At 63.1% G+C, this 11,831-nt stretch overlaps 1 protein-coding gene across 1 annotated transcript in view; it reads right to left on the bottom strand.

Annotated features, from left to right (window-relative positions):
* SLC9D1 (solute carrier family 9 member D1) overlaps positions 1 to 11,831 on the bottom strand; it is a gene marked incomplete in the record, with an annotated part of 40,962 nt that overhangs the window by 4,594 nt on the left and 24,537 nt on the right. Inside the window, 3 exon segments of the mRNA XM_027776215.1 lie at positions 1,525 to 1,675; positions 5,791 to 5,986; positions 8,668 to 8,785. Of these exon segments, the coding sequence (XP_027632016.1) occupies positions 1,525 to 1,675; positions 5,791 to 5,986; positions 8,668 to 8,785 (465 nt within the window).

Genomic DNA, 11,831 nt, shown 5'->3' with positions numbered 1-11,831 from the left:
CCCATCCACCTGTGCTCCACGGAGGGGCTGGGAGCCCCCTGGGCCAAGCTCTTGGACCCCAGAGAGGCAGAGGACAAGCCCAGCCACAACAGGGCACAGGGAGGGACATGAACTCGAAGTCCTCAGCACACCCCATGCAGAGAAACGAGAGAGCACGCGGAGTCCGAGCACACCGCAGCTTCCCGGCGAGATGGAGACCCTTGTTGGGGCAGTCAGGGCAAACCCGCCTGCCCGAGCTGTGGGCTTGGGATTTCAATGGGTGCAGCTCTCAACCACCCATTCAGGGGTGCTGTGGCCCAGTGGGCGGGGCTGTGACCAGAAGGGGCAGCACCAGGAGGCCGTGGGGCGGAGCCGGCGGTCAGAGCTGGTCTAAAGGGCAGACAGCGGCAGGGACAGCAGTGAAGACAGGGCAGGCAGCGCTGACATCGCACGATGGGGGCAGCAGGAGGGGGTGGTGGGAGGAGGCGGGGGATGGCAGGAGTCGGGGCACAGCTGGAGGGGGCACAGTGGCAGGAGGCGGGGACGCCAGCAGCCCAGGGCATCTCTCGAGGACAGATGCCTCGCAGCTTCACGGTGCCCAGAACTGAGCAGGTGAGCAGGCCAGCAGGCACGCCAGCCTCGCTGGGCCTCCCACACACACAGCCTCCTGGCCCGCAGTCCTCAGGCTGCCCTGGCTGCAGCGGCGTCGTGTGCACGCAGCCTCAGACCTGCTTGTGCTCTCACCTCCCAGGGCAGCGCCAGCGCCAGCACCACGGAGCACACAGCGTCACTGTGAGGGGCACCGAGGGCGGGTGCCCGGGATGTCGTGGCCAGAGTAATCCCACATCCTGCTGCTCCTTAGCCGGCTGCTGGAGACGGCCGCGGAGGGCGCCCTCCGGAACACGCCAGCCCAAGTGCTAAACCCGAGCCCCGCCCTTGTCTCGGCGGTCCGCAGCCCTCACAAGCTGGACCACCAGGAGGACGTGGTCCCGTCCTCTGAGGGTAACCGGGCTGTCCTCAGTGCAGACAGCACACCCAGCACGGCTGAAGCATGTCAGTGGCTAGAACTGTGGCCCACAGCGTCTATACCCACCTCCTGAGAGGCTTCCCCCCCACATCTGGCTGCCACCAACCCAAACCTGGACACACGGCGGCTGAGACACCGCCTCTGCCACCTAAGACAGACGCACGGTGACATGCACACCAGGCGTGTCACGGAGCTCATCGGCAACCAGTTTGGTGTCCCGCAAACAATGGCCGAATCCGAGATGCTACAAGACACGAAACCTTCCGAGCAGCGACGTGACGGCAGGGGTGGGGCATTCCACACTTGGGCTCCATGATGAGCTGCCGGTGAGTCGCTGCCGTACAAAGTGATCCCCAAGCCAAGTGTGCAAGGGGCCCATGACACATCGAGTCTGTCACACTCAGGCCCCATCCCAAGACGTGGCCTCCTATGGACGGGACGTTCTCAAACCCAGAAGGCTTCAGGCCCCCACACGCCAGCCCATGGATGCCCGCCCTCCCAGACGGCAGGAAGCTCACCTATGGACGCGAAGAAGATGACAGCCAGGAAGTCACGGACAGGCTCGATGCAGGCGGCGACCTCCTCGGTGACCACGTGGCCTTGGGAAGAGACGAGGGCCCCGGCCAGGAAGCAGCCCAGCTCCATGGAGACGCCCAGCAGCTCTGTGACCTGGGAGGGGAGGGTTCACACGGCACATGGGACCACAAGGCAACAGGCCATTGGCCACAGCTCCGTGACCTGGGGGGAGGAGGGTCAGGTTCACATGGCACATGGGGCCACATGGCGATGGTCCACTGGCCACAGCTCCGTGACCTGGGGGGGGAGTGTTCACACAGCACACGGGCCACACAGAGACGGGCCACTGGCCAAAGCTCCGTGACCTGTGGGGGAGTGTTCACACAGCACATGGGGCCACACAGTGATGGGCCACTGGCCACAGCTCCGGCCGAGGAGCTCTTAGCCCGGCAGATGGCTGGTGAGCACAGTGAGGACAGCGGGACACAGGCTGGGCCGGCTGGGGGAGCTGCGGTGATGGGTGGGAGCCGGCCCAGCGACCAACCGCAGGCGGAGAGGATCTGCCTAGAACCCTGGAGGGACGAGCCAGGTGACCATGCGTGCCTGCATGGGCACGCCCCCCAGAGTGCACTCAGAACCTCTGTGTCACAAAGACATGTCTAGCAGGGACATGCTCCCACCACCGACCGTGAGCCACACAGCAGGACCCAGAGGGTGGCAGCTGACGCCGGGTGCATGTGCGTGTGTGCCCAGATTCCTGAGAGAATGGAGGAGAAGGGATTGCGGCATGGTCACCCCCCTAGGGGGTGATTTCTCACTTTCTGTCCCTCTATCTCTCTGTCTCTCTCTCTTTCTGGCAAGCGCACACACCCTATAGCAAAAACCTCTCAAAAAAAAAAAAGAAAAGAGCATGTGCATATGCACACACATAACACATGTGTGCACACATGTGCCATACAGGCCTGTAAGAGTGCACACGCACACACGCATGAATCATGACAGGTGTGTGCATGCAGCACACATGCCTAAACACGAGCACACACATGCCTGCATGCGCGTAATGTACCCACACACGGCAGTTTTTAATCTTCTTTTCATGACTGCCACAGAGTACGTATGCCCCCCCAGAGCCCGGGTCACACACAATCCTGTCCTGTTCTCCCCTCCCCCAAGTGGCCAGGGCCAGGACTTGAGCAGTGACCACCACGTGGGCTCTAGCTCCCAAAGTATGCACTTAGCCACCGCCCTCCAGGGGTCTGGCCGTGTGGCTCTGAAGGAAGGCAGTGCAGAGCCGTGGCCGCGAGGGCTGCACAGTGCAGCGAGCAGTGCACTCCGTCAGACACTGGCCTCACCTGGAGGCCCCAGGATGCTGAGGAGCAGCAGAGCGATGGCACCTGCACAGCCACAGGAGCCGAGAACGTCCACGCGCCGGCCACAGGTGGTGGCGGAGACTGGTAGCGCTGGCATCAGGGACGTCTGCTCACAAAGGCTGGCCTCGCGGCATGGAGGCAGCTGCTCAGGAGAGGCTGGACCCCACGTGCTGAGTGCGGCCCAGGGCCTCGGCCTGGCCAGCCTGAGACATGTCTGGATTGTGTGAGAGTCCAAGTGCCAAGGGGCTGGCGGGGGACGCAGCACAACCAGGCCTGCGGAGCCTGACCCATGAGCACCTGCTCCTCTGCCCAGACACAGAGAAAGGGCAAAGTAGAAAGGCCCCGTTCATCAGGGCGGGCCACACCGACAGGTCAGGGGATGCACGACTGCAGGGAGCATCTCAGCAGGGAGGGCAGCCTGCCGGACACGCCGCGGCACGGGTGAGCCTTGGACACCACAGTGCGCGAGGACCCCATACTGAGGGACAGCCTGCACACCTCCAGGGACATGGAACCCGCAGGGACTGACAGTAGGTGGTGGCTGCCAGGGGACAGATGGAGAGGCAGGTTGGGAGCAGTGGTTTCCCTGGGGTGATGGAATGTTCTAGAACTAGGCAGTGGTGACGGCCACGAGATCACGGATACGCTGGGAACCACGGGACTGCACACGCTGAGACAGCGACCCCTACAGCCGGCAGGTGGGGTGCTGGTGAAGGCACCGGGTCCCCACGTGGCCAACCACAGCTCTAGTCCTGGACCTGATGGCTGGAGGGTCTCACTGGACACATGTGCCCAAAATCCCAGGAGAAGGGACTGCAATGTGGCCGTCCCCCTGGGGAGGGTGGCTTCTCACTTTCCCTCTCTGCGTCTCTCTGGCAAGTGCACATGCCCTACGGCAACCCTTAGGAAAGGAAAGAAAGAAACAAGAAAATAGTCTTGTGTTGTGTCATCTCATCTCGGCCAAAAAAACACCTTGATAAAGAGCTGGCCACAGCACACACAGGGTCCCCACGCACACACGAGACAGGGCTGGCCTGTGCAAGAGCCCCTCAAGACGCTCATGGTGCACCCTGACTCCAGCTGGCTAAGCAGCGGGCGGAGGGTGCCCACGGCACCAGCTGCTGGGGAGACAGGACAGAAAGCCCAGTGAGTGGGTCACCATGGCCACTCACCAGCAGGACGAGGACGAGGAGCCCCGCGGTGCCCAGAGCTGCCGTAGGCACGTCAATCACTCACGTGACAGCTACGAGAGCCAGTCTAGCTCCTCTGGGAACACCGGTGAGAGTAACTCCAGCATGCTGAGCCCGTCCGGGGCGTGAGGTTACAGCAGCTGGATCCCACAGGGCTGCCTGCACGGTCTGAGTTGTAGACTTGGCAGCCTGAGAAACACCCCAAGCACGCGTGTGTGCATTTCCACAATCCTGGGGGCGAATGGGGAAGGGCTGCAGGGCGCCCACCCCCGAGAGTGTCCTCTCACTTCCCTCTCTCCCAGAGAGTACGTGCCTTTGGCATATTTAAAAACAGGGTTAAGGGTGTCTACACCAAGGGCCCAGCCATTCCACCACCACACATGGAACGATGGGAACAGCACCACGATTCAAATGCACGTGGGGGTGTACAGCAGCCCGTCAGAGCAGCCGGGGCGGGGCAGACCCTGACGTCTACAGGAGGAAGCTAAGCTGTGGGCGGCAGACGTCAGAGGTCAGAGGCTGGGGCTCAAATGGCCAACTGCAGTTGCAGCTCTTGGCCCAGCAGCCTGAAAAATCACGGCAGGTGTGTGCACACATGTCCAGGTGTGTGCACACGTGCCCAAAACCCCGGAAGGAGAGTGGGGGAGATTTCTCGCTTTCCCTCTCTCCCTCTCCAGTGAGCGCACACACCTTACTGCAAACCACACACAAGGAGACAAGGTGAGTCGCGTGGCTCTGTGTGGTGGGCTGCCCCATGACGATGCGCAGGAGTGACGTCTAGCACGGGAATCGCATGGACACGGACACATGAGGTGCCAGTGGCGTGTACCGAGCCTTGGCACGTGACCAGTGGCATCGCTGAACAGAGAGGAGGCAGCTGGCCCCGGCGGGGAGTGCAAGCCCTGCACTGTGTCAGCAGCAGAGCGCCCTCGCAGCCAGAGCGGACCCACCAGGGGTGCCAGCAGCCAGCACACCACGCGTACGGCGCCACAGCCGGCTCACCTTCAAGCTGAGACTCACAGCACGTGCCCTTCCCCTCCTCAGTAAGGAGACAGAGGCAGGCTCCCTTGGCAGGACCCCAGGCGGCAACCCCACTGCACCCTCCTGCCTGGCTTGTCCACATCCCCAGGCGGAGGGGAGCCCGGCCGAGCACGTCCATCTGAGCGGTGGGCAGTGCCTGTGCTGCCGCGGACCGGCACTGCGGCTCCGTCCTTTCAGACACGCCATCACGCACGGACGCACCCTCCCACGCAGTGTGAGCTCTGACACACACCTCTTCACACCTTGCCCCTCGCACGTGGCAGCCGAAGTCAGGCTGGCAGCAGTGGGCAGCTCGCATGGCCACAGCACCGGCACGTGATTTTAAACCCCACCTATTACCTCGGTGCCAGCTTACGGCAGCGCGGCACGGTCCGGGGTCGGGGCCTGCGTGCCGTCCTGGACCGCGCCTTCGTCAGCAGCGCAGCACTCACAGGGCACACTGCCGCAAAGCGCTTGAGTGCACGAGGCACGCAGCCAGACAGGCGGGGCTCGCGGCGCCGCACCGGGCAGCACGTGCACTGTGTGGGGTAGGCGGACACCAGCGCTTCCAACGTCCCAACACGTGTCGGGGGACAGCCTGATGACAGACGGCTTTCCCAGCTCATCGACGCACGTGAGCGAGCCGAGCGTTCTGGGGACAGAGGGGGCCACCGGGGGCGGAGGTTACCGTGAGCATCAGGAAGGTGAGCGCGGACGCTCCCGAGACGACGGCCTCTCTGCTCCGCTTCCTCTCCACGTGCAGCTTCCGGCAGTATGGCCCTGCGAGGTAGGTCTTCACGGCCAGGCACCAGAGCAGCACGGCAGCCAGCGAGAGCAGGCTCTGCCCGAGCAGGAGCAGGACACGCAGCGCCTCCGAGATGACACTGAGACGGAGTGAAGGCAGGAGTGACTCCTCCATGCTCGCGCCAGGAGCCAGTCCCGTCACCTCGGGCTCCCTCCCGAACGTGTTACACAGTGAACGCCCAGCTCGTGCGGGTTGTTATTTCTAAATACTAACGACAACCTGTGAAGGCCTATCGATCCCAGCAGTCAAGTCAGTTGACTCAAACAGAGAGGCTGGGCTGTCTGCAAGCTGGAGCAGACACGTCTCTGGGGTGTACAGCCTGATGACAGAGAGCTTTCCCAGCTCAGCGGCGCGTGCCAGAACACCCCCACGAGGAGTTCGCCCCGCTGGGGGCTCTTTGCGAGGCGACAGCTTCCCCCAGTGGGGCAATGTGGTTTCACCCAGGAAGCAGGATGAAGAATCCCAGCCACTGTGGGCAAAATGTCAGTAGTCCCGGGCCCAGCTCTGAGCACGTCGAGCACGCAGCCATGGAGGAAGCGGTCGTGCGCTAGTCAGATCTCAGAATCGATTAGGATCGCAGCCTGAAGACTCCATGAGCGGCACCCCCGACGTGCTTGCGGGCTTTGCAATCACACGTGTTTCTAAATTTAGCCATCCGCTGCTCTGGCCAGAATCCCACTTGGTCCTCCTTGCCAGTGGGAAAAACCCTGCGTGGTCTGGGACAGTGCCCGTCACGGCACAAAGACAGAAAGCTGTGCTAGGAATGCAGCCCTCAGGCCACCGCCTGAGCACGCAGGGAACCGGAGCAGCAGGGAGGCAAGCGGGCAACATGCCCACTGCAGACGCAGGAACCCTTGAAGTTACCGACTCGGTTCTGCATTTGGCGGGCAGAGGCAGAGGCATGTCTGCAGCTGCGGCCCAGCATATGTGCGGCCCAGCCCGGCCAGGCCTCCAGGCCAGTCAGCACCTCCCGTCCTCTCTGAGGCCTGCCTGGCTCGGACCTGGGCCTTGCCCAGCAAAGAAGCCACCGCTTATCCGGCAGCCGCCCTCCTGCTCCTCAGTCAGACTCCTCCCAGCCGCATCTACTCTCCACCACGTGTCTGAGGGCACCGCAGTCTGCGCCCCCACGTGTCCGAGGGCACCGCCATCTGCGCCCCCTGCCCCCCACGCACCCAAGGGCACCGTTCTGATTGGGGGAAGCTAGCCAGCCTGCCAGCCTTTCTTCCCTCAGCCATGGAGCAGCCCCCTGAGTCCCTCTCCCAGCTCTGCCCCATCAGCCACTGGGGCAGAGGCTAGTGCAGCCTGAGGCCAGCACTCCTGTGACCGCCCTGCTCTCTGCTCCCTCCTCTGCAGTGCCGCCTACAGTCACCTTTCCAACTCACCCCCCACGACTTCCCCAAACATGCTCTGGCCTGGGGTGGGCCATTCTCTGCGCTGCAGCCCTGGGCCCCCCACACGGCCCGGCGAGCACCCGTGCCAGCCCATCTCCCAGACGAGACACTGGGCAGTCGGGGCCTACGCCAGCACACAGCCAGTGTGGCACTGCAGCCGGCCCCACGTCAGCGCAGAGATGTGCCTTCGGGTCCAGCCTGTTCTGAGTGCCAGTTACTGCACTGAAGAGCAGGGACACGCTCTGGCAGCTCAGAGCGATACAGGCGGCACCTCGACTACTCTGTGCAGTGGGACTGGGCCCTGCATGGGAGCAAGTGTGAGTCCCATCAGCTCGAGAAGCACCTGGCACACATGTGAGCATGTGAGTCCAGACATGGTACAGAAGTGGGGAGAAAGAACTGCCGCTGGCCAGCCTCGCTGGGGCACGTGGTCCCCGCACCACCCCGGTCTCCAGCGCGTGAGAGGAGCCTGCAGCCCACCACCCCGGCCTGTCCGCGGTCAGCTCAGGGCTCCCAGCTCACACTAAACTGTCAGTCTCCTCACTGTCACTGCACCTGCGCTGGGACGGCATCAGATGCACACGCAGAGGCACACAGCACCTCCTCTGGGACAGCATTGCACACACACGCACACACGTACGAGCACACCGCACCTGCTCTGGGACAGTGTCACACACACGCATATGTGCACAGGCACACACCAGCTCTGGGACAGCGTTGCACACACACGTACACAGGCACGCTGTACCCGTTCTGGGACTGTGTCACACACACACATGCACAGGCATGCTGCACCGGCTTGGGGACAGTGTTACACACATGCACCCCGCACCTAGTATTGCACATGCACACAGGCACGCCACGCCAGCTCTGGGACAATGTCACATGCACACGCACACAGGCACATCACGCCAGCTCTGGGACAGTGTGGCACACACACGTACGCATGCATGCTATACCGCTCTCGGACTGTGTCACACACACGCGCGCCAGGCATGCGCACCCGCTCTGGGACAGTGTTGCGCACACACACACTCAGGCACACGGCACCCACTCTGGGCAGTGTTGCACACACACGCACACAGGCATGCCCTACCCGCTCTGGGACAGCTCTGGACACACACACATGCACATCACACGCACAAAGCACCTGTTAGGCACAGCCCTCCCCCCATCCACCCTGTTAGGTGGCACTGAGAGTGCACCCCGGAGGTGACGACCAGCAGCAGGGGCCTAGGAGCCGGCTCCCACCCAAGGGCCAGTCTGAGCCATGGGTGCTGGCGCTCTGCACGCAGCCGTAGGAAAAGGCACGCTGGACCTTTTTATAAGCGAGCAACTCGGACTGGCACACACACCGACAGGCCGGTACCTGGGCGACGAGCCGGCTCCCGCCTGGAGGAGGGTGGGCATGGCGGCGATGAACAGCCCCAGCTGCACATCCTGTGTCACCAGCATCCCCAGCAGCACAGAGCTGTAGTCGGCGTCCCCTGTGAGCAGGAGAGCTATGAGACATGGCTGCACGGTCAGAGCCATCCCAGCCCTCCAGCATCGCACTGCAGGACGGGGCCCCGAGGCCTGCAAGAAGGAACGATGAAGCAGTTAAGTGTTCGACCCTCCTGTGACAAACCGCCAGGCTGTTTTATCTCCACTGCTGGGTACTTACATAATTGCAGAAAAACATCACAGCCCAGGGAGACATGGCAGGTGGCTGACACACCAGGCCACGCGACTCACCTATATCCCAAGCCCAGCGAGAAGCTTCCATTTCTGACCTCTGCGTCTGCCTCGTGACTCCTGGAGGCCGGAGCAGACGCCTCCTGGTTGCAGGCAGCTGTGCCACACACTCCCCCCAAGTCCCTTCCCAGGCAATAGACAGACTCTGGAAAGGAACTCGGGTTCCTTAGATGGTCAGGACAGAATTGCAGGGCCACGAGGGGCTGGCCGAGCCATAAGAAGAAACACGGCTCAAGACTCCATGCCGGCCCCCAGCGCTGCTACTTTGACCACAGATGGTTCCAAGTTCCCTGTACGGCCTAATGGTCACTCATGCCAGAGCAAGTCACTTTCTTTCCGAAGAAAGCTATTGGCGGATCTGTAAAGACAGCTGCTATGGGACATGCTCCCAGACAGCAGCAGGGACCAGGCAGAGACTGGGCCCCTGCCAGCCTGGCCCAGCCGCCTCTGAGAAGTGCAGGTGGCAGTGGGATCCTGGCCTGAGGCTGGGACCCTCCCAGGATGAGCAGGCTGGGTGTCAGAGCTGCAGCTGCGTCCCCAGGGCACAGCTCAGCAGGCGGCGAAGGACAGCCCTCACCACCACAGCACCTGCCAGGGTTGCCACAGCCTCTTGGAACCAAGCATGCATTGGCAGTGTCTGTGACCTGCCAGGCTGCCGGGGCCTCACGTCTCACTCCGGGTCCTCCATGCCTCCTGTTGCTTTAAGGTGCGTGAGACCTCACCCTGCCCCTCCCTCCTCAGAGCCTGGCACGGGCTTGCAGGTGCCGGGTAGTGCCTTAGAAGGCTGCTGTCTGCCTTGGCACCCACCGCGCGGCTGACGTCAGCACACTCACCGGTCTCCACGAGATCCAAGCCAGCTCAGGTCCTGGAGCAGAGCCAGCGTCCACAGTGCCTGGGCCCACAGAGGCCACAGTGCAAGACCACTGCTCTGGGTGAGGCACAAACGCAAGCAGAGCCCATGCTCTGCGACCCCGCCGTGCAGAGAGAACGCCCCTGCGAATAGGTCCTCACTCCTGCTCCAAGCACAGCCTCACTCCAGGGCACTTCCCTACTATGAGTACCTATGGCCTCCCCGCGCCAGTACCCCTGTTAAACACCCGGAGACCACGCCACACCCTTGGGCCACTGCTGCAACAGGTGAGCCTTCACAAACTCATTTCAGCTTTATAAGAGGTTGAAGCCCGCCCAGAGTCACAGAGCCTTCTGGAGGAAGAGCCCTCTGGGGAGCTCCAGCAGAAAGGAAGGCCCCCCACAGGCCCAGCACCCTGTCCGCTGTCCCCTGGGACGTGGTGTGGCGTCAACAGGACAGCCCCGTGGAGCTCTACTCCATACTCAGACTGCACTGCCACCGTCTGTGTGACCTGTTCTCCACCCCAGCTCTGAGAACTGTCCACCGGACTCACTGCTGCAGGACGTCCTCGGCCTGTCCATGTCCTGACGCTGAGGACACTGGCCGGGAGGACCTGCCTCCCTTCCTGCTGGAGCTCTCGAGAAGGGCCGCTTCCACGCCAGCCTCCTGCCCTGTCTGTGTGGCACCCCAGGCCTGCCCTGTGCCGGGTGGGTGGGCCTCCTCTTGCAGGGAGTCGGCCCACAGTGACCAGCCCAGGTTTCCCTGCACACCCGAGTTTCCGGGCCCACGCAGGCCGCCGGCCAGCCAGGTAGGAAGCCTCTTGGTGTAGGGCTGGGGATGAAGGTGAGACGTGTGCCGCGGCCATGCTCCTCCGAGTTGAGGCGCTGGTCCCTCGGCTGCCTGCCCACACCCCAGGTCTAGAGTGAAGGTGAAGTTGCCGCCACGGGTACACCTGGTGCAGGCCCAGCGTGCTCGGGGGAGGCCGGCACGGGCACGGGGCCCTCCCGGGTGGGTCTATCCAGCACAGCAGGCCCTGGACTGCATCCCTCACCGTGCCCGTGACACCCAGCTCTGGGTGATGCTCGGGGCCCGGACAGCCCGTGTGCTGCCCCCAGCGCCACGCGAGCTGTGAGACGCCAGCTGCCCTTGTACTCCCGGGCTAGTTCTGGCTGTCACATTGCTACCTGCGAGGCTGGCTACCCACACCGACCTCAGGAACTTCCTCCGCACCCACCGCCTGGACGCTGCTCTGTCCGGCTCTTTCCACCCTGCAGGACACAGCTCTCACAGTGGCCAGTGCTCCGGTGTCTTTTTATTTGGGGGGAGGAGGGGTTTGCTATAGGGTGCGTGCGCTTGCCAGACAGACAGAGAGAGACAGAAAGCAAGAAATCCCCCCCCGGGGGGATGGTCACGCCACAATCCCTTCTCCACCGTTCTCCTCTCGGGATCTTGGGCACGCACGCACACGCACCCGGTGTGAGTTTAAGCTGCCAAGTCCGGGATGCGAACCGCGGTCGACTACATGGGAGTCCAGCAACACAGCCATTACGCTAACTGATGGTCCCTCTAGTGTCTCTTTAAAAGTTCATTTTATTCCTTTCACGAGTGAGACAAAGGGATGGCAGGAAAGCCCTCCCAACCGGGTCTGGGCACTGCACTCCAGCTAGGACCAGCCCTGGGCCCTGGGCACGCAAGCGCCCGGTATACCAGGCGGTCTCTGGACGCAATCCTGGAAGCCTCCCCCACGGTCAGCCTCACGGAGCCTGGCATTCTCCATTTACCCCGTGCCCCCAACTGGGCCCAGTTAAGTCTTGGCACCCGGAAGATGCTGTTTCGCTGCCCTCTTTGGCACCACCTCGGCGGGCGCGCTGGCCCAGCAGCAGCCACCCCGGCAGCCCGCCTGCTTCCCTCACACACGCCGGGAACCGAGCGGGCCCCAAGCCCCGCAC

This window comes from Tupaia chinensis, unplaced genomic scaffold (genome assembly GCF_000334495.1).
Source record: "Tupaia chinensis unplaced genomic scaffold, TupChi_1.0 Scaffold000644_1, whole genome shotgun sequence".
Lineage (NCBI taxonomy): Eukaryota > Metazoa > Chordata > Mammalia > Scandentia > Tupaiidae > Tupaia > Tupaia belangeri.
The sequence above is the reverse complement of the archived record's forward strand: the minus strand, read 5'-3'. Positions and strand labels throughout refer to the sequence as shown.